The sequence below is a fragment of the Pterocles gutturalis genome, unplaced genomic scaffold (assembly GCF_000699245.1).
Source record: "Pterocles gutturalis isolate BGI_N339 unplaced genomic scaffold, ASM69924v1 scaffold37915, whole genome shotgun sequence".
NCBI classification, from domain to species: domain Eukaryota; kingdom Metazoa; phylum Chordata; class Aves; order Pterocliformes; family Pteroclidae; genus Pterocles; species Pterocles gutturalis.
Genome location: NW_010147319.1, coordinates 1 through 26,426, shown reverse-complemented (window position 1 = coordinate 26,426; position 26,426 = coordinate 1). Strand labels below are relative to the sequence as shown.

Genomic DNA, 26,426 nt, shown 5'->3' with positions numbered 1-26,426 from the left:
ATTTATTGCCAGTAGCAGTGTAGGCGGAAGGGAAACATCTCTTTTTTTAGCTTGATTAGGTATGACTTAGAAGTCATGTTTAGACTAGAAGGGTTACTCCTGCTGGTGACATTACGTTACATAATGAATGGATCATATCTACCTTTCAGGTAGTATAGGCAACTAGTTTGACCTCATAATAAAGGGAATTTGTTGTTGGACTTTGCCCGTGCTGGGTAAGGAAGTAGTCCATCAAGAAGGAAATAATTCTTCAATGTTTTTGTACTGCAAAGGTTGTCCTGTCTTTTTTTTTCAGGGGGAAAAAAAATATGAACTGTAAAAAATTGTCACTTCACTGGCGTCTGAGTCAGGTAAAGGTTTAAAGAGAGAGAATGAAATAGTCTTTAATTGGGCAAAGAAGAAAAGATTTATGTATTCACAGAGCAATGAATTCCATGAGTACTATGGAGGTATTTTTATCTTGTTAGGATTAGTCAATTTAATTTCAGACACAATCTGAATTTAATATACAATTAAACTTGCAACAGTATTTTGTCTCCTTTTTTTACAGATTTGCTGGTCCTCTGATACATTTCAGAATGCCACTGGTGAAAAGGAACATAGACCCCAGGCACCTGTGCCACACAGCTCTGCCCCGAGGTATCAAGAATGAATTGGAATGTGTCACCAATATCTCCTTGGCCAATATAATTAGACAACTGAGTAGCCTGAGTAAGTACTTTGTCCTGATAGCTGCATTTAGAGCTAATATATTTTACAGTCATAGTTTTTGTGGTTAAAGTAGGAACACCTTTTCAAATTCTCAGTAGAAAATTGTGACTGAGCCTTGAATGTACTCCTTTTGTGGCTAGTGACTAGCATGGACTTCTGTGAAAGAAAGCTAGGAATTTTTCCAACAGCACGTCTTAAAACTGATGAGCCATGTATTTCTGTTACCAGTGGAACATAACATAAAAAGGTATCTGGTAGTTAATGAAGGCAAGAACAGTTCTTTAGTAGGGAACGTGACATAACAAGGAATGTAACTCTGGTGGCTTAATTCTCTTCTTAACTTAAAGCCTTGGTCATGTTGTGGTCATTCAAAAAAAAAAGTAGTTGTCGTTTAAAATAATAAACCCAGAAATGTAATTATTACGTAGTGTTTCAGACAGCTGAAGGTTTCCTTCCTTCTTCTCCCTGCTGTCAACAATTTTTCCCTCTGCATTTGAGAGGAGTGAATACTTCTCAAGCTCTAGAACTCTGAAGGAGTTTTTCTGAAAAGGCTGGTTTCTGGGTTGTTTTTTCTTTAAGTTACAGCAGCTCTAAAAAGTTGTCAGCTGAACCAACATGATAGCATTTTGAATTTCCAATGCTACAGGTGCTTTTTAACCACTGGGACGTTTGTATTTTCCAGACTACCAACACATTAAATATGCATGTATATACATCTACAATGTGAAAAAACTTTCAGCTCCATCAGTATTTTAGGGTCATAGGTGATGCAGCCTAATTTGTTAGATTGATTTAGTTATTGGTTTGATGGTATACTGTATGGTGACTCTGTTTTGGCAGCCTTTCAAAGCTGTTTGGTTGAAGACTCTAATTGAAGACGCTGAATTATGCAATCAAGACAGCAATGCTTACAGTACATAAATATGAACATTACTAGTATAGCTGCTGCAACAGCAAGGAAAATAACTACTTAAATTATTTTTAGTGAACTAAGAGCATATCAGATTAGGATGCATTATATGATCACTATCTGTGGTCTTGCTTTGTTCTGCCAAAAGCCCTTCTCAAACTAGCCACTCATGTACTAGCCTCCCCTTCCAAGTCACTCTTATTAATATTGTATTCATTTATTTTAGTTTGCTTGTTTTAAAAATTGTTATCTGATTATAAACTCCATCTAGGGGAATTTCCTTTAATAGGTGGCATACCAAATTTACATTTAATATTTTCAGTTGGAAGTTTCATTTGACCTTAAAAAAGAAAAAGAACCAATAACTTAGTTTTTCAATTTTGAAGAACACCAACTTCTAACTCAACATCATGGTCTCAGTGCTTACCTATTCAGATTCATCTGCCTTTTCTGTGTTTTCTTGGTATACAGACCTTATGCCTGACATTTTGTATACAGCTGCTCAGGAGGAGGTCAGGATGAAGCAATACCAGAACAGAAAGAACAGGGAGAAGAAGAGCATTGAGGAACATCCATTGAATGCGCTATGTATAGCACAGTTAGACAGAAACTTTCAAGGGAATGTGACTGTAATTACGTAAACTCCTTTTCTGTAAAAGGAAAGTGGCTCTCCATGAAGCATGCGTACATAGGGATGAGCCCTAAATTAGCTATTTTCACTTGAGAGGAGTTTGTCTTGAACTTGTGACTCGCTAGTGGTCAAAAAGGCATGCAATGTTGGAAATGACAAGGAAGGTAAAATGCACTAGTTTAGTCTGCAACAGCAAGCCCAGAACAGGTCATTCAGAATTTTTCATAAGTTAAACACTGATGAGCAGGACTTGTTACTTCAGTCTTTTGTTCTTCCGTCCAAATAGCATCATAGTGTGTGTAGGTTTTCTGTGGGCAGTGTTTATACCAACTGAGTTACTGAGTGACTAATGTTCCTTTTCTGAGTTTCATGCAATCAACTGATTTAGTTCTTCAACCTGTAAGTTTTTGGTTTATACTGTGTATGTTTGCAACAAAAAACATTTTTTCCTACAATTAAATAGAACATGTTTTGCAGAATAATCCTTGCGCCTCAGCAACTCTCAGCAATTTCTCAGATTGCTCTATAAAAATGGAGATTGTATTACTTCCACACCCGTGGAAGTATTTTGTTCCAGAATGCTTTTAGCTTTGCTGCCTGTTTGTGTTAGTAGCAATACAAATTCAAAAAGGTGTGTGAGTTCTGGCATCAGAGTTTTGTCTTCCATGTGCTTAAACCCAAATAACCAGTCTTCCCTGGGTGTGTCACTGTTGCTGGTGTACAGCGAAGACTGCTGACATGAAGATAAATTTTAGTACTTGCCTGTGAGTCCCAGCCAGCGGGCACGGTTTTGCAGCAGTCCCCTGACAACCAGCTTCTCTGTAGTCCTTCCCTTTTTGTCTTCTGTGGATAATGTGTATGTTTGAGAATCAGCATTTAAGTTGTAGCCGAAAGGAGGCTTTACTTTGAGAGTGGAAACAGTGTTGTGGTAGGGTTTAATTTCCTTTAAACTGAAGCTGCTTTTGCTTTTGCTGGTAAAGTTATGCACATTTAAATTAATAGCCTTTGACCTGATTAGCACTCAGTGATTTCTGCCTTTAAGTTTTTTCAGTTACTAGCACTCAAATAGAGGATTAATCTCATGCCATTATGACTCTGAAGACCAACCACTCTTAATCTTTCTTCTGATATGATATAGGCAAAGAACACTGTGATGGAATCAGAGCCTCCAGTACTTCAAATGACACCGAAAAACATTATTTAGAAAAGCTGAGTGTAGAGTTTTGCCATGTATGTGGTTACATCTCCATTCTTGGAGATATGAATAACTTGACTCGATTAATCAAGCCACTGGATCTAGTTTGAGCAAGGTATTGGACTAGATGACTTCTGGAGGTCTTTTCAACCTGCACAGGACTGTGTTTCTGTGATCTGGGATACGATGTGTAAGTAGGACATGCCTGCAGAAACAGTACTGATTAAATGACAGGAATTCTGTCTTCCTGTGTTTTAATATAAAATTAAAAGAGCTTTACATCAATATGTCAGCAATAGCAGCTGTGTGTCTCCATACAAATTCTCAGTCCTTTCATAGTTTTTTTGATGTGTTGCTTTTAATTGTTCAGTTTGAGAAATTTTTTGACCTTTAAAAGTAGAGATGAAAAGACGAAATATTTATTTCTGCTTTGAGTAATAGTCCTTGCCTTTCTCCCTGGAGCATGAAAACACAACAGTCTGTCTTGATACAACGTACAAAATTGCCAGTAAGTAATTTTTTTCCGCTGTCTATTCCCAATTTTCTCTAACTTTGTAAAAGGATCTGTCTTCTGACAGCTTTTCTTAGCACTGTGGCAACAGATACTCTCTGGACAACAGCAGCAGCTGTTTTAGTTTTCTAGCCATTCTTCCATGTATTTCTTGCCTTGTGACTGTTTCTTCTTTGGAGAAGTGCTTACCTGTATTTTTCAGCAATACTGTAGATACATTAGTACACCAGTACTGCCCGAGTTGGTGTATGTTGGTGTATGTCAGGCTACAGCATTCCAGAATATGTGAAACACAGCTGATGGCACTCTGCAGCTGTGCCACTGTTAGAAGATGGATAAATAGTTCTCTTATGTGCATGTAACCTCCTCATTTTGTTCATAGCTATTGACCAATCTTGTTTTTCCTTTTATTTAGCTGTTCCCTGTACACAGAATCTCAGTACCACAGAAGAAACCTAACTGATGAGGTTTGTTCTTGGCCCTGATCTCTGACACCTCCATCTGGGGCGGAGAACATTTCTCCTTTTGAGTATGTTCCTTTAATGAATATTTATATTGCAGGCATTCAGACCAGAACTTTTATTCAGTCATAGCAAGATGTCATTTCCCTTTTAATTCTACGTCTGTATAAAGAAAGAGAATGCTGCATAACTCTGTTTGCTAAGCTGGAGTGCCTTTTATGCTAGTGAAAACAATTTTCAATTAGCATTGAACCTTCAGTAACCTTTCCGCTCTTTCTGTCTTTTCTTTGTACAATTTCCTATTTTTACTGTGTTCTCCTAGTTAGTTATTTCTTTTCCTCACGCCTTATTTGTTCGTTTTCGGGAGTGAAGCCCTGACTTTCGAGCATATTATTTCTCCCCGTTTTTTCCCCCTCTTAGACACTTTTAACTTTTCATCCTCATTTGTTGCTTACCATGCCATCCACTGGAGAGTTTTAAACACTGCTCATCTTGTGAGAGACATTTTCCCACCTCAGGAAAACCTTCAGTTTGCCGTGGCTGAAGGTGTTAACATTCAATAAGTGGGTAATGTTTCTCCAGAAATACTTACCAGCAAGGTGTCTGGACTGCAACTAATCTTTAGAACCAGGCCTCTTCAGCTCAAAGACTAGCCTCTCTTTCTTCATCCTGTCTGCACAACATCTTCAACATATGGTGAGACCTTCATATGTTGCATGATCGGAGGTAGGTCTCTGCAGATGTGCAGCTAGAGCTTCAGTCTGTTCCAGAACCAGCAGAATCCCTGCTGCAGGTCCTGCCCTGGGAATCGTCCTCCTCACTGTGCTGACAAGCAGATTCAGTATTCTCTGTGAGTTTTCTTCATTAGTCACCCCTCTGTCTTTGTTGTTACTTTGAGTGCCAGGGAACACTAGAGAAAGAGTTCTCATGCACACGGGGTAAGGGAACTCATGGATTTGAAAACTAAAGACTCAGCTTTTCAGAGATCTCCATCCTCTCAAAGACTTCTGTCTGATTTCTTGATGTTGTCTCCCCAGCAGTGGCAGTATTGGCAATGTAATGCTGTTTCGTGTCCGTCTCAAATGATAATGAGGGGATGAGCAAATGATCAGTAAATTATTATTGAAAACACTCCATGTTAGCAGAAAAAAAGTCCTACCTGTCGTTAATTCCTTGCCTATATAGCGCAGTGAATTCAGGTCATATTAAGAAAGAAAAGGAAGAGCAAGACTTCCTTGTGAAATTATCTTTGGGACTGGTGCCTTCAACATCAGGTTCGGCTCTCAGCAGTCTCTTTTACAGACTTCTCAATACCTAATGGATAATCTCAGCCAGATTACTTGATGGTGTCCCCAGTGGGAGATAAGAAATTATCTCAGACACCCACAACTGGAGATTTTTGAAGGCTGACTTTTTCTTCTTGGATGTCAGCAAGAAGCATCAGACCTGCTCCAGAGATGGCCTTTAACAGAGTTTATTTGATACTTTTGATACCCTCGTCAGGTTGTCTGTTAAATGCCTGGTTCAGTTTTGCTGGCTAAAGGAACCAAGTTGTCTCTTCAGTACTCTGATATTCCTATTACAATCCTTAAATCCAGTCCTTGTGGTCTGCATTTACACCTTCATAATGAAAGGTTCCTAATGAGCATCGCTGAACTGTATCTCCAAGCCTAGGAGATAGTTCAGTCTCCTAGCTTTTAGTACATCTCCTAGCCACTGAGCTGTGATATTGAAATGATCCTGGCGAGAAACAAGCCTAGAGTTTCAACTGAAACTCAGATATACCTTGATTTTTGCTAAGACATTTGATTAAATAAAATTAATGTAGTGAAAATCTGAAGCTGAATCAAAAGGCAATGGATATGTTAAATTATGTGTCAGAATTAACGGAGGAGGAAAAATGTATTACAGAATCACAGAATGTTATTAATAGAATAACTTTCTTGTTCTGCTTTATGTAGGGACCCTGGTTATATGTTAGCAGCTTATGTGGTAACTATCGTGAAAGAATATTTTCTAATATATACACTATGTTGTGTAGGAAGGAACTACTCAGTAGTGAATAATCTAATTTTGCATAGTCTAAGGGAAGGGATTGTGCAGGACGTGAGGCAGGTTTTATGTCTGCTTTTGTTTTATGCTTTTATTTTTTAGAAAATGTACTGGGCAAAAATATTGTTTAGTGTATGAATGGGATTGAAATAATAGAAATCAAGTAATGATAGTGTGTAAGTGGGTAACAGACTGAATTCTTAGCTTATTGTTTATGATATTTTATCAATTTCTACATCTTTTAAAAAATAAAATTGCCAAACTTATATTTTTGAACTGAATAATATTTTGAGGTTTATATATTTCAATATACATTGCATTTAATAATGTCATGACATGTTTAATATATTAAATATTTTTGTAATTTAATTCCAATGATAAGTATGTTGGATTAGATTTTGTTTGTGTACATGTTAACCCTGCCTCCCCACCCACCCTGCTGAGCTCCAGAAGTTTGACAGATTAGTTAAGGCCAAATTAGTTAAGATTTATACTCTTGGCAACATAGAACAATTGTCTCATTTTGATTGTCCTGCATGATGCATCCTGCATGGGCCAGATTTACCAGTCATCCTCTTGAATTTATAAAAATGATGCTGTTTTATGACATTGAGCACTTTAGGTGCTCAATTTATTTATCTATCCACATAGCTACTTAAAATTTAGACCATGGTTCCTAGAGGCTGCTGATGCCATAACTGGTCTATGGGATGCATTTCAGGTTTAGATGCAGTTGAAGGGTTTGGAACTCTTTTCTTTCAAAAGGCCGAAGGATAGTAAAGAAGTGGCTTCATCCACAAGTTCGGCTTCAGGACTCATGTCCCACTCCTTGTCTGAGAGCCTGTAACTAAATCTGATGGTAACTGATCTAGTGTTGTAAAATGATTAATTTAAATGCCCTTCCCTTAAGGTTTGCTAATGGATACAGCATAGAGAATGCAGCAGTTCAGGTGAATTTGAGGACTGGAGTTTTGAGGGGTCGGCTAGTTCACCCTGATTCTGCAGCGTGTTAGTGTGGTTGTAGGAATTTGTACAACACAATACATAAGATTTCTAAGACATCTCTTTGCCATGCTTTGTTTAATTAGCCTGAAAAAAGGTTCAGAACCTTATGTTTTGATTGTAGTTGACTTCAGTTCATCTGATACATAGCCAGTCCCCCAGAACAAGATAAAAATAACATTTCTTTTACCTTAGTATCCCTTCATATTTTTGTATTGGATAGTTAGAAATTATTCATTTGTGCACAGAAGCCAATGCTGGGCACATGTTTAAGAAATTATGGGAGAAAATTAGGAGATAAAATAAATTAAGAGAAACAAATGGAGAAAGAAGAGAACTGTAAAACTGATCAATCACTTTTTCAGGTTTTGTAAGCCATTGTACACTTACTGCCACGGTAATGAGCAGGAGTGGATGACACATGTCTTGGTGGTCTTAATTTTTAAAAAAAATGAGGTAGTGAGCAGTATTATTTTTATCCTGCTTTCACCTAGTAGCTACTAGCTAGTGTTCTGTTTTCAGCTTACAGATCTGTTTTAAATGTCAGGAAAATAATTGTTTAAAAAAGGCTATCAAAACACACACGTTCTCTGAGGGAGGAAGGACTGCGTACGTGTCACTTCAATTCTAAGATGGTTTTTTGACTGTCACAAAAAAGGACGTTGACTGACACCAGAGGGAGCTGCATTCCTGTATCCCTTTCTTACTGAAGGGTTAATTGTGAGTAGAGCCCTTTGAGACAAGAGAAAGAGTTGTGAAAAGAATAATAATGTGGATAAGGATAATACATTCCTTAATTAAAAATAAATAATAATGTATCCTCTTTAAATGAAAAAAACTTGTTCTCTGTTAATAAAAATAAATGCCAGCATGATGGACTGAGAAGAACAGCTAGTAATATTGGAGGGAATATAACTTGCCTTTTGAAAATGACGATTTTTTAATACATTTCTTGTCATTTAGCAAGCTTTGCAATTACAATAAAATAATCTTTTCACAGATGTTGACATAATTTATTTACAGAAGTCTATATTGTCATTTATTTTAATAGGCAAACAAGATCACTGATCTTTCTAATCTGGTGTTATGTATCCAGCTGTGACCAAGATCCTAAGGTGTTGTTATTGTAATTGTCAGAGTCGTCTGTCATTCTCTTTATTGTACTGTGTGAAACAAAAGTAGAGGTTTTCATCAAGCGGTCCTATAATGTTGTAAATTTTCTGAAGAGTTAATAATATTCTGGAATATTCATTCTGTATAATGGAATTAATTTTGATTCCTTACTCTTCTAACATATTTTCTGTAAATTAGCTTTGTTTACTAATGTAATTTTTTCTCATAAGATTTTTTTTAATTTATGAGTTTTTGTGACACCTTGTTCAGAGTTATAATTTGTAACTGTGTCTCTAGTAATTCATTCAAAATTGAAGATATATTCACATGGAATACACACAGACAGCAACTTAAACAAATACTGGATTATAAATGCTGTGTGCGTACATATACACGTTCACACATAGTATTCTTTTGAAGGGAATTTGTACATTTCACTAAAAGCAAACATTTTGCTTTGCCTGAAAAAGCATTTAGTTAAATATACTTCAAGCTAAATAAAGAGCCTGCCAACAAACAAGTGACGTTGTGGTTGGCATACCACTTCAAATGGGACAGGTTGTTTTTAATGTATTTCCCATTTGAGGATTAGTGTTCATAAGCATAGGCAAATTATTCCTTGCAATATGTTTGTGGCCGTATGCAACATAATGAAAAGATTATTGAGACAGATTATTTGCAATTGGAATGCATTAATGAGGTAGGTGAATTGTAAGCCTGATGAAAAGTTATAGATAAAACAAAATATAGCCTTAAAATACACCTTTAAAAGAGAAGTTGTTGGATTTTAGAGCCCTGCAATTTACTTTTTATTCTACACATGAAATTTTACACTTGATTTTAATTTTAATTTGCATGTCTCTGAATGTTATGTGGGTTGTCTAATTAAAGTGAACAATATATCTGAATATATTATCTGAAGTACATTAAATTTCTAGTAAATGTATATTAAAAGTTTAGTAATCTTACTCTCAGTGGATCACTTTTTAAAGTAATTTCTCTTGCTTTAGATACAGGTTAAAGAACATAAACTTTTCAGAGTTTCAAGACTGTAGAAAGTCTTATGTTAGGTGATTTGCCAGCTCAGTAGACTATACTAACTTTCCATTTCTGTTTTGCTGTGGACTGGTACTTAAAGACAAAGGTTCTAAGAATGGCTGGACCTTTGATCTGTGTCTCGGTGTGGCTAATAGCAGATGCTCCAAGAATGAGAGCAAGGCAAGCATGTACAATACCCCTACTAATCTCCCAGCCTCCAACTCTTCCCAGCGTGGAAGCCTTTTCCGCCAGCTGGGGTTTCTGTTTATTTGCTACTGCTCAGTGTGTTTCTTTTCCATGACTTAGTATTGTTGGCAAACCTTAATCTTATTTTTTCAGGTCATTTATGGATATCTTGGATAGCATAGGTCCCAGTACAGAAACCTATGAAAACTCACCTTTCTCAACTATGAAAATGGGTGATTTACACCTATTCTCTGTTATGTACCTTTTGAGGAATGCCATGTTGTTTCTTTTTTGGTGCCTCATCTGTTAAGTTTTCCTAAAAAGCTTTGATTAAGGACTTTCAAAACTCTTTTGGAAATCTAACTAGATCATAGCTCTCCATCCATGTGCTTATAAACTCTTCAGAGATTTCACTTTACAAAAGCTGTGGTGTCTCTTCTCTGACAAGTTATCCAGGTGTCTGCTAATAAAGTTCTTCATAATGATTTATACTAATTTGTCTGGATGTCAGGCTTACAGGCTTGTAGCTCTCAAGATGTTAATGAAAAAAGTTTTCAACGTTACTGTTGTGCTTGCCACCTTTCAGTGTGCATTAAGGAGATTTACAAATTGTTACTAGTATTTTACTGGTCACTTTGTTGATTTAGTTTTGTAATTTTTATGTAGTCTCTTCAGTTTCTTTGAGCCTCCCACAAAGATGAGTTCTGACATGAGGGTCTCTCCAGTTCCTTTCACTAGAAAACCAATGGAAAGTGTTAAATTAGCTTGTCCACAGGGGTCTTGTCTTCTCTGAGTACTCCTTTGTACTTTCGTTACCAGTTGGCTCTAGAGACTCCCTGGCAGGCTTCCTTGCTCCTCTTTGAAGGAATATTTATTATTAGTTTGATAGTTGTTCCCCAGGCTAGTTTTTGGGTTTTATGTTTAGTATGCTAGAATTTATGATCCTTTCTGTTCTCTTCATGTATACATTTCTTCTGATATCCCCTTTTGTATTCTGTTGTTTATAGTCATGCTGGTTTTCTATTACCGTTACCTAAGTCTTAATAAAGGGCATGCATTGGCCTTGTGCTCACTACATAGTATCTTTAAGTAGTTTCCACAGTACCTGTAGGGCTTTAAGTTTGTCCTTTTGATGTGTTTATTTTAAAATGTCCTCATTTTTATGTATACTTCCAGATGTATCATTCACCAAAGGCAACATTTTTATATCTATCCTTTCCTATTGTACCTGTCAGAACTTGTGTGCAAATCAGGTAGTTAGAAGTTTGAGATTTATAGTTCCAAAACCAATGTAAGTACACAAACAGTACACAAATTACATACGCACAGTATGGTAGAAAGTTTTAAAAGCCATCACATGGTATTTCAGAAATGTGGCTACAAATTTTGCTAGGCAGTCTGGTGCTTTTTTCCAGTGGTACTGGCAGACTACTCAAGTTGAGTCCATGGGGCATTAGAAGCACTGTATGGAGTGCTCTGTCTGAGGAAGAGAAACTCGTTACTGGTCCTTTTCTCGTGCTACTTGAATGTCCTGCTCTTTTGGGCTAAATGTGATGTCCGTTGAAGTGACAAAAGAAGTTCTTCTTTTACTTCAGTATAAATTGGTCAGTTACTAGAAGTTTGATCCTTCAAAGTAGATTTTACGATTTTAATGTATATTTTTGAATAGGGTATTTCTAATTAACCTAGATATAAATATGTGGTCTTCTGTTTTTGAAATGTTTCCTGTACAGTAGAAGTGGAAGCTGTACTTCATTTTGAGAAATGTTGAGATATATATCACTTGGAAAGATTAGTTATTGCTTATAAAAGAGCAGCTTCAGATGCTGGAAATCATCTTTTTGTACATACGTATATGCAAGAAACTAATCAGTCTGGTTCCTTGCATATCAGCATAGTTAAATCAATTTATACCAGCTGAATATCTGTCCTGTAATGTATTAAATAATTTAATTTCTGATAAATAAATTATGAATTAAATATTTAACTTTTATTTACTTTTCTGAAGCATTCTTAATGAGCTCAATGAGTACAGGTTGTTACAAGTGATACTTATGCATCTTAGATTTGCTTAAACAAAATAGAAATTTTTTCAAGGCAAACTCATTTTGCTGTCTTGTGGTATGCTTAGATATCTGTGTTTCTTGTATTTTAGGTAAGTATGCTGAAGATATATTTGGTGAACTTTTCAATGAAGCACACAGTTTCTCGTTTAGAGTCAACTCCTTACAAGAACGCGTGGATCGCTTGTCTGTCAGTGTTACGCAACTTGATCCAAAGGAAGAGGAATGTAAGTTAACTCCTCCTGTGTTGAAGATTTCTTATTTAGTCACCCAGACACCACTGATATGTAAATGGAAATAATAAGAGTTTAAATTATAAGAACACAGAGCAAAGCATGAGAAAGAGGTCCATTTCTGTTTCTGCTACATGTTTCTTTTATAGCCTTGAGGATCTTTCTGAGCTCAACGTTTTCATCTTTACTAAACAGTACTTTTACCAATGAATTTACATAAAAACTGCTACAGGAGTATGTGCCACTTCAGTAGTGTCATGTATTAGTGTTAATAATATTGATAATATTATGTGAATGCTTGGAGGTAAGTCTTTACTCTTTTTTTTTAACCTTCCTACTAATTCCCATGGGATGTAACCTTTAGTCCAAGTAGGGTTTTTGCATTTAACTTGTTGCCATCTTACTTTCTGTATGAAGTTGCAGTTGTATAGCTCAATCTATTGATGCTATATATCCCCTTGGATTCTTCCTAAACAGCTTTAAGTACTGTAAATAATGGTTAGCACCGAGAAAAGGAAGTACCTCTAAAAGTCAATAGGGCATGGCTCACGCCTGTAAGATAGAATTTGTATGGGATTTAAATGTTGCATAGGCTTTGTGATGAGTACAGGAACATTGACCACCTAATATGCCGTGAAGCTTTTTTGCCTTCATGGATGTCTGTTGGTTACAGGTGGAAGTAGGAAAGGTGTTGTAACCCCAAACAGCTTTAGGGTGTTCTAGACTATATGGCTGAGACCTAGGAAGTAGAGCAACATCCTATCATGAAAAATAACTTCAGACTGGTTGTGGGATGCAATCTTAAAGTGTAGTAAGCTGTTTCAGTTCTGAATGTCTAGGTATGATGGTTGCATTTCATTCAGGAAAAATCAACTGTCAAACCAGGAGCATGGTCTTCAGGCTGTGTTTAGTTACTGGTGTCGAAATTTCACTAATAACGCTTTATTAAGTTTTGATTCTGTATTTTGTGTGACATTAATTTTAGAGCAGGTTTCAAAAGACGGTTGTTCACAGCTAGTAGCGGATTTTCCATGAAATCGTGACTTGCCTAGAGGAATTCTTAATGGGATTTTCCAAGTCTCTTGAAAACTGAGTATGAGTCATAAACATACACCTCTTTTTTCCAATAAAATACTGTGTTTGCTATGGATAATGACAACAATCCTTATGCACCAGATAAAAAATTTTTCACAGTACTGTGTATACTGTAGTATTTGCTAAACTGTGTAGCTAAAGAAAGGGACAGACACTGCAATTAAGGAAAACAGGGCTGAAAAGAGGTCTAGTAGATCAAGTCCAGAGTGGCTAACTGTGACTTGAATCTGATACACTGGATTTGTCTCTCATGCCATAGAATAGCAGTGACTGCTAGTACTTCAGAGGAACACATGCAGTCCTCAGTGTCAAGAACTGTTAAATGACTTTTTATTAACCTAAGAATATCCAGTCCTTGAGCCATACCCGGTGTTCCTTATTCACAAACGTCTGCCCAGAATGAGTCACCAGATGGGACAAAGGAGATGAGAGGAAATTCAATATTATATTTCCTTTAAAATTAGGGATCAGAAGACTGTTTCTCCTTCAGTGTCCTGTTTTGGGCTTGAAATTTACAAATTCATCACAAAGAGTTTTGTTTTAGTCCTGATCTGGGCTAAAATAGCTGGAGTATGTTAGTGCAGGAAAGTGGGGGGGAAACATTTGGATTTACCTTTCTTGCCTTTCTTAACCCTCTGTGCAAGAATTAAGCAGATTTCAGTACTTTTGTTCAGCTAAAAGCATGTGTAAAATGGGCTGTACTTGTAAAATGAGTCTCATTTGCTCGTTCGTTGCCAGCAGGCAGTAATAGAAGATTTAATGTGCTCCTTTGGGCCCATGCTATTACACAAGAGGAAGAAATTAAGATTCATTTAAAACTAAGTGGCATGAACAAAAACAGCCCAAGTCAGATTCATTGAATGAGGTGCAGGTACTTGACAAGATGTTTCTGGTAGAGTCAACGTAATAAAAAGCTCTGAATTTTTTGAATTGTCTGTGTGTTTTCTCATTTTGAATTATTACACTATCTCTGTGAAAGAATAAAAGCAAATGAAACCAAGGTTAGAATTGCATCTTGTGTCCTGAAAGAACTAACTCCTGGTGCACAATCTTTCTGTCACAGAAGAACTGCTATGAAGTTGGTTTGGTTTGAATTATTACACTGTTTTCAAATTCTTTATTTCACAGAATTATTAATTTAATATTTAATTGATTTTTACATACTTTATTCTTTTTATATATATGGGGGTTTTTCCCCTCAGAAGAGACACAGAATCACACAGAATCACAGAATGTTAGAGATTGTTATTAATTTAATATTTAATTGATTTTTACATACTTTATTCTTTTTATATATATGGGGGTTTTTCCCCTCAGAAGAGACACTTAGACTTGCATACAGACAAAAAGAAATCCTCTGCTTGCATTCAGTAAACGGAACTTTATTTCAATTGTATGGCAAACTAGCCTATATGTGTTCAAGAGTTATCATATCTGGGGCCTTTTTAGGACTGGGAAAAGACATTCTTGCTATGGACATGAACTATGTTTGATGGTTTCAGTAGCCCTGAAATATAAGATACCCTCATAGGTCAGAAAACATACCCTAAGAATGCAGTTGCTTTGCAACCATTTTTAATTTCAGTATTTACTTTATAAATAGCATTACTAACTCTCTCCATATAAATGCAAATTTTAGAAGTATAATTATAGATTTTTTTTGTTAATTTACCACATTTTTGTGAATTTATTTGTGCCATTAAGCTTGAAGTATAATTTCATATCTGTAGAAATCTGAATATTCTTTTTAAAAGGATATTCACTTTAGCTTTTATGTTGTTTTTTGAAATGCTGATACACAATACAGGTCTGACGTACAGTGTAATCAAGTATTAGAAAATAGTTGTATATCATTCAGAAATAAATGGTGTCATGGCAGAAGGAGAATTCATAAACTCAGAGTTTATCTGCATATTTTGGTATTAACTTTGTGATTTGCCTAATTCTATTTAAATCTCAAAGGCAGTGTACACAATTCTTGATTTCTACACCATATCTGTTACAACTGTGATAAGCAATTTTAAAAACTTAATGGCAGAAGTGCTATGGGTGAGCAGCCTGGCATACTTCAAGAAAGGAATCAAACAATGTTGTGACTTCTACTGTCAGTAGGTTTCTGGCTTTGAGTAGATGTGCTAGTTTTTTTCTGAACATTCAAAAATACTGCCCTGTCATAAAAAGGACAGTAGTTCAGAAGTTTTGCTGGATTAATGCTAAAAATTTATTTGAGGGTTTGCTGGAGGCAAAAAAAGGTGGCATCTGGTGGGGACAAACCTAAAGTGCTTGACAGCTAATTGTGGTCTGTATACTCCTGAAAATGGGAGACTTGGTCAGCTTTCAAATCAGGAGACTTGTCCCATTGTGAGACTTAAAAGTAAAAGGTGGTAAATCACGTTTTAAGGGGCAGCTCACTGACCATCTTTAGCCTCTGGAAAGGAATTTGGTGACATGAGTATAAATTAAATCAAAGTTAAGAAGAGAGTGCACATGAAAATTGGGTCATGACCTCCACATCTAATATGTTAACGTGGAGAATAACACTACTGTCAATTCATTCATAAGAATTTTTACCCTCAAAGTCAAATAAGGAAAAAGACTGCTAATTTTAAATTGTATAGCAGGTCACTTTTTCTGGCACATCTCCACTTAATCATAGTTGGAGTTGAGTGCATCTCCCCCTTTCCTTCTCAAAGATCTGGGCAGATGGGCTGAGCTCCAAGTGCTCTCTGTGCTTTTTCTTCCAATTTTCTTAGCCTGCAATTCAATTTATGGGTTATTTAGTAAGTAAATCAGTTTTAAATTAGTGTGTTCAAGGCTTAATAGTTCAATAGTAAAGCCATGATACTGCATAATTTGTATTTTGTATATAAAAAGAGGGATCTGGACAAAATGTCATTTCCTAAATAATGTGGTTTTGTTGAGACCCACCAGCAGATTCGCTGCTTGATACAGCTGTGTGATTCACATCTTCCCTAACGGGCTGCTCGAGGCTCCCTGGTTCTACGGTTCTACATGCTGCATTTAAAGCAGCTTCTGAGTCCTCTTAACATGATTACTCTACCTTTTACATCTTCTCTTTGTTTACCTGTAGTTAGGCTACATAAATTCTCTATCCAAAGAGTCCTTGAGCTGTTTTGGATTTTTTTTAAATCAGTATTTCAGAAAATTTGAATTCCTTGTGTTGGGAAGCCTAAAGGAAAGTAGTTTCTGTTCTGGAGAAGTTATCCATCAGTCTAGCAACTATTAAACGTTGGGCCCCCCAATGCAAGAAGGATGTCGAGCTGTTGGAGAGGGCCCAGAGGAGGGCCACAAAGATGGTCAGAGGGCTGGAGCACCTCCCCTATGAGGACAGGCTGAGAGAGTTGGGGTTGTTCAGCCTGGAGAAGAGAAGGCTCCAGGGGTCCTTATTCCAGCCTTCCAGTACCTGAAGTACAGGAGAGATGGGGAGGGGCTGTGCAGTGACAGAACGAGGGGTAAGGGACTTAAATTGGAAGAGGGTAGATTTAGATTGGATATTGGGAAGAAATTTTTCACTGTGAGGGTGGTGAGACACTGGCACAGGTTGCCCAGAGAAGCTGTGGATGCCCCATCCCTGGAGGTGTTCAAGGCCAGGCTGGATGAGGCTTTGAGCAACCTGGTCTAGTGGAGGGTGTCCCTGCCCATGGCAGGGGGGTTGGAACTTGATGGTCTTTAAGGTCCTTTCCAACCCAAACCATTCTATGCTTCTATGAAACCTGCAGTGACCGGTCAGAAGTATTCTGATGGCAGAGAAACCTAGTATGTGTGCGATTCTAGGCATTGCAGAAGTGGATAATGAATTAAAAAATAACATATATAAAGCAGAAATCACACTTCAAGATTGCAGAGTCTTGAGGAGCTGAATTACACAAATCTTCATCTGAAGAGAATTTTCACACACACACATTTTTTTCCCCAGTTAACTACCTTTAATTGGAATCTCATTACTAAGTAGTTAATTTGATTTTGTCATTCTTTCTTCTCCACACTTTTTAAATCGCTAGGTAAGACTTCGAACTGAGAAAGGAAATTGTGGGCAACTGAGTCCATTGATTTTTATATAATTTCCCATAGTCATTCAGTTCTGCAAGGAGTCATAGCTGTAGCATTCAGGAGTTCATGGTCTTAAAAGTTGTCAGGATGAAATTCTGCAGAAAGTGTTGAGAGCAAGCTTTTAAAAGGAATATATACTATTTATTTATTTATCACCTTTAGGAGAATGGTATTTTTTGGCCTGGAACCTCTTCATAAATTGTACATTGGAGTGAATTTAAAAGAATATAAAAAATCTAGTAACAGGTTTTTTTTTCTTCTGGTGAGGTAAAATAAAATCTAATATTTGAAATCTTTGAAATGTAAAAGTAGCTGCTTTTTGTCAGTACACTGATGTGCTCCATACCTGACCTTTACTACAAACTGGGGATTGCAGTTTAATGAGAGGCTTAACAGGAGGTGAAATGTTATTATGTGTGTATATTACTGATGCATTCTTTTGTTTAATGTGTAGTTCAGCCCAAAAGAAACCCCGTTACTGTATCTCATTAGAGTGCAATTTAAGTACCTTTTTTCCCAGTTCTTTGTTGATTACAAATAAAAATCAGCTCACACCTCTTTTTCAAAACCAAATGTACAAAAGGGTCGTGGTTTAGCTTTCTGACAGAGAATTAATTATGTGGAAAATATTGTGGTGTACAGACAGTTAGACTAGCTGATATAATCGGTCTTTTCATACAATCCAAACAACAGACACAGTGAAGATAAAATGGCATTTGTTCAGATTGTTGAATGTTTAACTTAAATTGTGAACATCTCAACATTTAAGGAAATCCTTTAAGACCCCATTTTTTGTTCATGGCAGTAAACGCAAGTGGTGTAGCAGAGGGACTTTCAAGTAAATATATCCATAGGAAATTTAGGATCTTAGGCGATAGGAAGGTTCTGGTGCTAGTTAGGAATTAGGCAACTGGAAGCTTAAATTTGTCAGCATCAAGTCAAATCTCTGCAGCATTTCCAGCTCCTTCAGTGTCTCATCTCTTCTCACACCTGAATTCATACGTTCAATTTGTTTGACCTGTCCTCTTGCCGTGCCAGTTTGTCAATCAGCCAAAGCTAAGTGGCTGGGTGACCAGCTAGGTTTTCACTTGTTCTCCCCCATGAGGTGGCAGGGCTCCTGTTTCTTAGCCAGCTGGCAAGCTAAATAAATGGCTTTGCAAGCCAAACCATGCACGGCCCAGCATTACACTGCTCTTGCAACATGGGATTTACCTGATCCCTGTCTGCAGATGAGTTATATCGGTGTCATTTTTCTCAGTATTTTGTGTGCCATGTCCTTTCATTTCCTTAGTAACATTGTCCTAATACAGTCAGATGTTTTCAGTAATGGCCTGCTTTTCGGTGAATGCCAGTCATTGGATATCAGTGGAGGAGACTGTTAGCTGTTTGAAATTCCACAGCATAGATTTTCTAGGAAAACCTTTGCTATGTAGCTTAGTTTTAGAGAGAAAGTAGTCTATGCTTATCGTTGGGGATCAATTGATTATGTTCCAGTGTGTTACCTGCTGGTGTGTATTTACAAAAAGTGGAGTTTTAAACAAGAGGAAGGAGATTATTAATTAGACCAGCTATATTTGCTTACTCAAGAGATTAAGGAATGCTAATAAAGAGTTTATAGAACAATGTACATCTCAATACTCCATGAGCATTTTAGTATTAAAACAAAGAACTGTATTTATTTATTGGAATACATTAATTTACTTCCTTGCCTTCAGAAGGTACTCAGGTTCAAAGAGAAGTATACTTTTTTTTTTTGTTGGCATAGTCTCCAATAAGTGACAGACAGTGTAAGGACTTGCAGGATTGCCAGGCATCTCTGAACAAGTACATTTGGTGAGATTTGTAAAACTAACAAGACAAAGGAAAAACAGCTGAAGTATAAAAGCATCTATAAGATTAGGTTTTTAGATGAGGTAAACTCCAGTTGTTTTAATTGTGAAGTTTTGCCAGCAAACAACAACCTGTACTTCGTGACAGGTACAAAATGTATGTGGTTATTTATGAGTGCAAAGATACCTGCAGAAATTGAGACTCCTAGCTGACGTTCGTTCATTATAATTCTTCTTTCACACACTTGAAAAGGCTTCTGAGCAGCTAATTAAAGGTATTAAAAAGAATAAAAGACACCGTAATGAAATAGAACCTCAGGGTAAAAAGGAGGAAACTTCTTCAGGAACACACAGTCTTGCCAAGTGTAATAAACTTCAAAAGCCAAAAAATCAAATAAATCCCATTTTTGGCATAATGAAGGATGCTGCCAATATGCTTAGGTAAGAAGACAGAACATTCCAGGAATTGCAAGCCCGCTGGAAAAAACCCTGCCTTCTGCCCCTTTGTCATCATACAACAGAAATCCAGCTTTCTGTGTGAGTGTACATACGTTGTGTACATTTGCATATGTTACAGCAGCCAGAGTAAAATGCAGCTTTCAGCTTAAGCGTATGCACTCTTTTTAAAACATTGTTGCCAAAGGCCCTAATGATGCGGGTGGTGTCCTCTCATCTTGAGTAAAGGGACACTACTATCAACTATGTTTGTATAAAATAAGCCTAATTATTTATAGATAAAATGCGTGTGCTTAAAATACTCTCTTTGCTAGTATGTCTTAAAACTGTTTTCAGTATTGTTTGTGATTTAAAAAAAAAAAAAAAAAGCCTAAACCAGTGAAAAGGGCTGCTGCTTCTGTATTTAGTGAAAGTTGGACACTGGCTGCAAAGTTAGTCTTAAGATACACCTGAATGTCACAGATGTAGTAACTGACTTCAAGGAGGGAGAGAAATACAAGACTGAACAAGTACACTGTTCCAGGAATGAAAAGTACAAGTTTCATCAGCTGCAGTCACTACTACTGTGCTTAAGAACTCAAGGTGCCTCACCTGAATTAAACAGAGAAGTCTCGTCTTGATCAAACAATCTGATTTGAAAACCAGCATTTGACTAGTTTCATGTGGTGGAGCATGGTATCACCTCCCATCAAAACTCACCGATTCCAGTAGCATAAGCTTAAGTGATTCGCTAGTTTGGCATCTCAGTGGGCCCTCAGTGGAACTGCTACCTACGTGCAAGGAATGCACAGTTTGGCTTACTGATAGGATAAAGGTAAAATATATATTTCAAGATAGATAGTAATTTTTTTAGTACCAAAAGGATTGTGAAACGGAGTTGGTAAATGTTACTAGGTACTTCTGACCTACAGAATGACATTTCAAAGCTACAGTAAGCAATTTGTTGAACCACTTTGGAGAGACAGAGTTTTGCTATCTATCCAAGTGAGCAAAAATTTCCTATGAAGGTAAATAGAGGATAATGTGCTAGAACATTACAAGCATGTTTTTCACATTATCTGACAATATCTTGCCATGGCAGTAGTGCTAGAGGAATTTATATTTGCTGTAATGCTTAATGTTTATATTCTAATCAGCATTAAGCAATTCCAGATTAATCCAAATAAACGATCTTTGGTGGTTTTTTAAAATGGCAGTATTCTTTTCAGTGTCACTGCAGGACATTACAATGAGGAAAGCTTTCCGGAGTTCCACAATTCAAGATCAACAGCTGTTTGACCGCAAAACTCTGCCTATTCCTTTGCAAGAAACTTACGACATTTGTGAACAGCCTCCTCCACTTAACATCCTCACCCCTTACAGGTTAGTACAGTAAAAGTAATCAAAACCAATTTCTAGTTTATTTTATGTAATAGAGATGCTATATCCAGGCACCTTGCTCATGTTGAGTAATACTTGAATATTTAAGGAGCCACACCAGAAAACTGTAAAGCTACTGGAGGAATACAGGCGACAAGACATTATAAGTGTTAAAACTTTACTCCACCTTACTCAAATTTTACCCCAGTGTAACAATGGTAAGAAAAAGCCATTTTTATTATCCGCGTTTATTAAACTGTGTAGTGCTCTTGGATGCGAAGTAAAGAAAATAAGAAATATGTAGAAAGAAAGGTCTTTAATGAAAATGAATGTTGTTTGCTGTCCCAAAGTCAGTTTGAATCAGTGGCAGAACACGAGCAGCCACAAAAATTTGCTTGTGATTTTAAGAGTAAGATTTGAGTCATTGGAATGGGAGTTCTCTGATTGATGATACTCTTTTGTTATCTACAGCATGCATTAAAATTACTTTTCTAAAATCAGGACCTTGAATACAAGGGAAGATAGTAAAGAATGATGGCACAGGAGGTCAATGTTCATCTTTTTAATGTTCTTCAGTAAAATATTTCAGAGTCTGAGATACTAGGTATTCCTTAATATGCCTTTCCTTTGCTTTAATGTTAGGATTCATGTCTCGTCAAATAAATAGTTGTCCCTGTTTGCATCATTGTATTTCAGGGATGATGGAAAAGAGGGTTTGAAGTTTTATACTAATCCTTCGTACTTCTTCGATCTGTGGAAGGAAAAAATGTTGCAGGACACCGAGGACAAAAGAAAAGAAAAGAGGAAGCAGAAGGTATATATGTTAGCTTCACATAGCTTCTGGTTGGTTTTTTTACCCTGGAAAGGGTTTACTTGCAGATGTGGTACTTTCTGGGTTGTGCAGTTGATAACAATCCAAACTTTAGGGAGTCATCTTCATTCAACTACAACTACTTGTATTCATTCAATTCTTTCAACTTTAACAAATAAGTAATAAAATTATATAGAAGGGCTTAGAGCTTTCACTCTGTCTTAATGTAACTATCAGCAAGTTTGTCGAAACTTGCAAGTCCTTCTAGCAATGACTCAAAATGGAGAAAAGGAGGAATACAGCAAGAATAAAGAATTTCACTGGAATTTTTTTTATAATACAAAATTCTGACAATTTTACAGGTGGAAAAGCTTGAATGGCATTCTAATAGCTATGTTTAAACTAAAAAGGAATTAGTAGGAGTAGACCACTTTGTTTATATTTCCTTAAACACTTTTGCAAAGGTAATGCTACTTTTTTGTTTCATCATTATTCTGTGTATTTCCTATATAGAGACAGTAAATATAAGTGTCAGATTCCTAATTTAATTTCAGACTTAGAATAAAAAGCTACTTATACGGTTATTCGTCTCTGTATTATTCAGCTAATCATCTACTAGACTGTAGTTTCTGTCTCTTACAATTCTTTTTGGTTTACATGTCATATTTAGACTGAAAGTAAATTTTTCTTGCTCTTGAATTGTGATTGTTTTTAATTTTGTGGCTGATGCACCTAATTAAAAACCACTGTCTTAGTTGTCAGTTTTGTTTGCACAACTCTCCTACAGCAGAAAAATCTAGATCGCCCTCATGAACCAGAAAAAGTGCCAAGGGCACCTCATGACAGACGGAGAGAGTGGCAGAAGTTAGCCCAAGGCCCGGAGCTCGCAGAAGATGATGCTAACCTCTTACATAAGCACATTGAGGTTGCTAATGGCCCAGCTCCACATTTTGAATCAAGGTTTATTTTCATTTTTTCTATCCTTTATTAAATACAGATATTCATACTACATAGTGAACATGCTTGAGAAATGGTGAATGTTGAGATGCCACTGCTATTCCTGAAATGCACTGGAAATCATTGATTTAGCTCAGACAAAACTCAGTTGTAAAATACTTAGTCACTGTGTCCTTAAAGGAGTGGTTATTACCTTATTTTTAAGAGTAGTGTGTATCCTTGGAATTCATTGTATCTTTGAGGATGTGTTGTTGTCTGCAGCTTGAAGGTGTAGTGTTGCAAGCTTGCACCCAGGTGTGTCACTGCATTCCAGTCTTGACCTACAAAATGCCTATTATTCCTTCAGCAGACACTGCCAAGACTATATGGTGGGTGTGATGTGAACAAACATCCACTTGGAACTCAGATGAGATCACTGAGCTTCTCTTTACTCTTGAGCAAATCTAAGATTTGATTGACATTTCTGGTTATAGCCTATTACAAAGTCTAACCTGTTGGATTCTCATTTCACAGCACGTATTTGCTAGTGGCTAGAAGTAGCATTTCACATGGTAAACACCTGCTGTGTATATGTTTCTGGTGTTTGTGCAAAAGCAGCTGAGAAACTTCTGATAGGAAAGAGGGCTGACACCTAATATTGGGATTTTTGTTGGTGTGCTTTTGGGGGTTCGGTTTTTGGGTTTCATTTTTTTAAATTAAAAAGCATCCCTCGTCCTCCAAAAACCAGTTCAGTTTTTTTCCATCTTTCTCTGCCCAAAAGCACCATGTGAGAGAATTTTGTTCAGCTTTGTAAGGCCCTCAGACAGACTTGACAGTGGATAATTATGACAGCTCTAGGAGATAGTGTTTTCTGTCTGAAAAATGGAAAAACCTGTTTGTAGAAAAACTTAGCTCTTTGAATTCAGAAAGTAAAAATGGTCTCAGTGCATTTCAGTCAGTGAGATACAACTCAAGATATGGTGATTAGCATTTTTCTGGGAAGAACTTTGTAGTTTCTTATCTTTGTAAACTGCTGTACCAAGTAGTTGGCAGAAACATCTGCTTTCCTGCCATCCTTTTGTTGTGTTGTACATCAGATTCCACATTAGACACACTTGTTGCAGGACTCCTTTTGTATCCAGGACCCTAGCCTAAACCTGGATTATCTCAGTACCAGTAATGCAATGATGAATAATGCTGTAGTGCTTGGAAGTGCTATGTGTACAGAGCATGTGGTTCAGATACAGAACAGCACCGTGCTTTGGAATAGGAGAGTAAGACTTTACCTTTGAAGAATTTAATAGGTTAGATACTACAATGGTGACAGTATGTGCAAGACGTAGAGTATTGCTTTACTTGTTGGAAAGTGTTCTGCAAACACATTTCCTCTGAATTTCTAATAGAGAAATTTTTCAAAATCTTTGAGTAGTTAATTAAAATTTACTAACTGATGAGGTCCTTAAGGTGTGTCTAAAGTTGTCATGAACAAGGAAGGTAAATTGTTTTAAGCTGTAGTTATCTTTATTTACTGCTACTACTCAATAGTAGGCCTTTAGATTATCTTCCTTATATCTGTTATATAGCTACAAAGTATTAGGTGTAAAGTAGTGGGTTCTCTCTATTGGACTATAGATTGTCTGACAGTTCAACTAAATTACTCAGTTGTAAATTCTACCGGTTCTAATATCAATGGGTGTTTCATGAATGTTATAAAAGAATATGGTTGCATATATGTAGGGATTGAGGAGCAGAAACTATTACCGAGTATAATGTCTGTTTCATAATACAATCTGGTATATGTGTACTACTGATTGTATTGCTACATTTACTTAAAATAATGTGACTAATAAACACTGAGATCACACACATACTGTAGAAATTGGCTGACACACCTGTCAAAAGCAGTAAACCCTTGAGCCTCTGGAAGCAATGGCATGGAAAGTGAGATAAATTATTAAAAAACCTTGAAGTACAATATGCAACATGTGTGCAGAGAAGATACTTGAATTCAGAAATCAAGCTTATGCTGGATTGGTATTTTACTATTTTCCTGCAGATCTCAAGCATATATGGACCATATGGATGGATCATATTCGCTTTCTGCATTACCCTATAGCCAGATGTCTGAACTTCTGAACAGAGCCGAGGAGCGAGTGTTGGTCAGACCACATGAACCACCACCGCCACCTCCAATGCACGGAGCCGGAGATGTGAAACCCGTGCCTCCTTGTGTTAGGTACAAAGTGGTTTATTGGAGAGTTTTAGTTTTCCACCACCTCACTAATAGTCCATTAATATAATTTCCATGCAGCCCAGGCAGTACACATGTCCTAGGGGCTCTGTCAGTCCACAGCCCTGACAAGGCTGCAGCTGCAGGGCCATGCAGGAGTTGGAGAGAAAGGTCAGCATCTAAACCCTGTAGGGTGCCATTGTGGAGACAGGCCCCACCTGGCCTTTAATCTTGTGACTATGTCAACTTCTGTGTTAAATGGAATGACAAATAACTGTATGGAAAACATTTCTCTGGAAGATGTTGGAATCTCAGGATTTAGCTTTGGAATTTTTGAAATTTGGAAATCTGAGATTTGTACAACCGAGCTGTGTTTCAGACTACATGAAAGGAAGAATATATTGCGGTAAGACAGTCAGCTATCAAAACTATGTACTCATTACATCTGCTAAATTGCAACTGCTCCCCCCCGCCACCAAGTGTTTTTATTTTCTGTTTCTCTATGCCTTTCCAGAACTGCGTGCATACTTAGAGTATTTTCTAGAGTGAGGCTCTGATGGTAGCTCCTCTGTTGTTTTATACCCAAAATCTTCCTTTACGGTCAGGTACATACAACTTGGAATAAAGGAGAGTTAGTTCAGACACAGTTGTTACATTAGCAAGATGTTAGTCTCTTCAAAATATGTCTTTTTACTGTTCAGGAGAATATACACAGGAGATTATACACATAAATGCATAACTCTTTAGATTAATTTTCCACAACAGCTGAAAGAAATCCTCTGGTGGTCTGTCAGGAAAATAATTTTACTCTTCCCTTTTGTTTTCTTCGGTTCACCTATTCATTGCACTATAATGAGTATCTAGCATAGAAATACATCTCTCTGTACATAGAATTGATGACCTTTGATATTAGCCTCACTCACCCTGTCATTGAACCTTAAATATGTATTTCAACTGTAACTGGTCCTCATTGCTTGTACTGGTTTGTTTTGGTTTGGTTTGTTTTTAAAGCTCTGTGAATTGAAGCAGTTAACCAACCTCTAGTCCCCTTACTTCAGAAAAATTATTTGGATTTACTTAGAGATGGGGGGAAGAATCATGCTGGTGTAGGAAACCTTTGAAAATTATGCAGGTTTGCATAAGAGTATAAAATCAGTTAATAGCTGAATTTGAGCAAAGGTCTGTTGGATGACTGATGCATACTCCAAACTGAGAATTAGAGGTATGAATACCTTGAAATTGTCATAGTACCTAATGCTCTCTAATGGCCAAGCATTCAGTTTTCTTAAGTTGCAGAAATTAATCTATTACTATTTTGTCCACTCTCCAGCTCTAATAACTTTTTCCTGTTATTGACTATTTCAGTTCTACTACTGGCTTGGTAGAAAATCGTCCACAATCACCAGCAACAGGAAGAACACCAGTGTTTGTGAGCCCCACTCCACCTCCTCCACCACCACCACCTCTTCCATCTGCTTTGTCAGCTTCATCATTAAGAGCTGCAATGACTTCCACCCCTCCACCCCCAGTCCC

The 26,426-nt window shown here is 36.9% G+C and overlaps 1 protein-coding gene across 1 annotated transcript; it reads left to right on the top strand.

Moving 5' to 3' along the window:
* Nucleotides 1-554: 554 nt before the first annotated feature.
* On the top strand, nucleotides 555-26,421 carry LOC104458015 (wiskott-Aldrich syndrome protein family member 1; the record flags this gene model as incomplete). Its single annotated transcript, XM_010086008.1, has 7 exons — nucleotides 555-711; nucleotides 11,966-12,100; nucleotides 20,766-20,919; nucleotides 21,613-21,730; nucleotides 22,515-22,687; nucleotides 24,720-24,899; nucleotides 26,259-26,421. Coding segments are annotated over exons 1-7 (1,056 nt in total), but the record flags the coding sequence as incomplete, so codon positions are not given.
* Nucleotides 26,422-26,426: the final 5 nt, after the last annotated feature.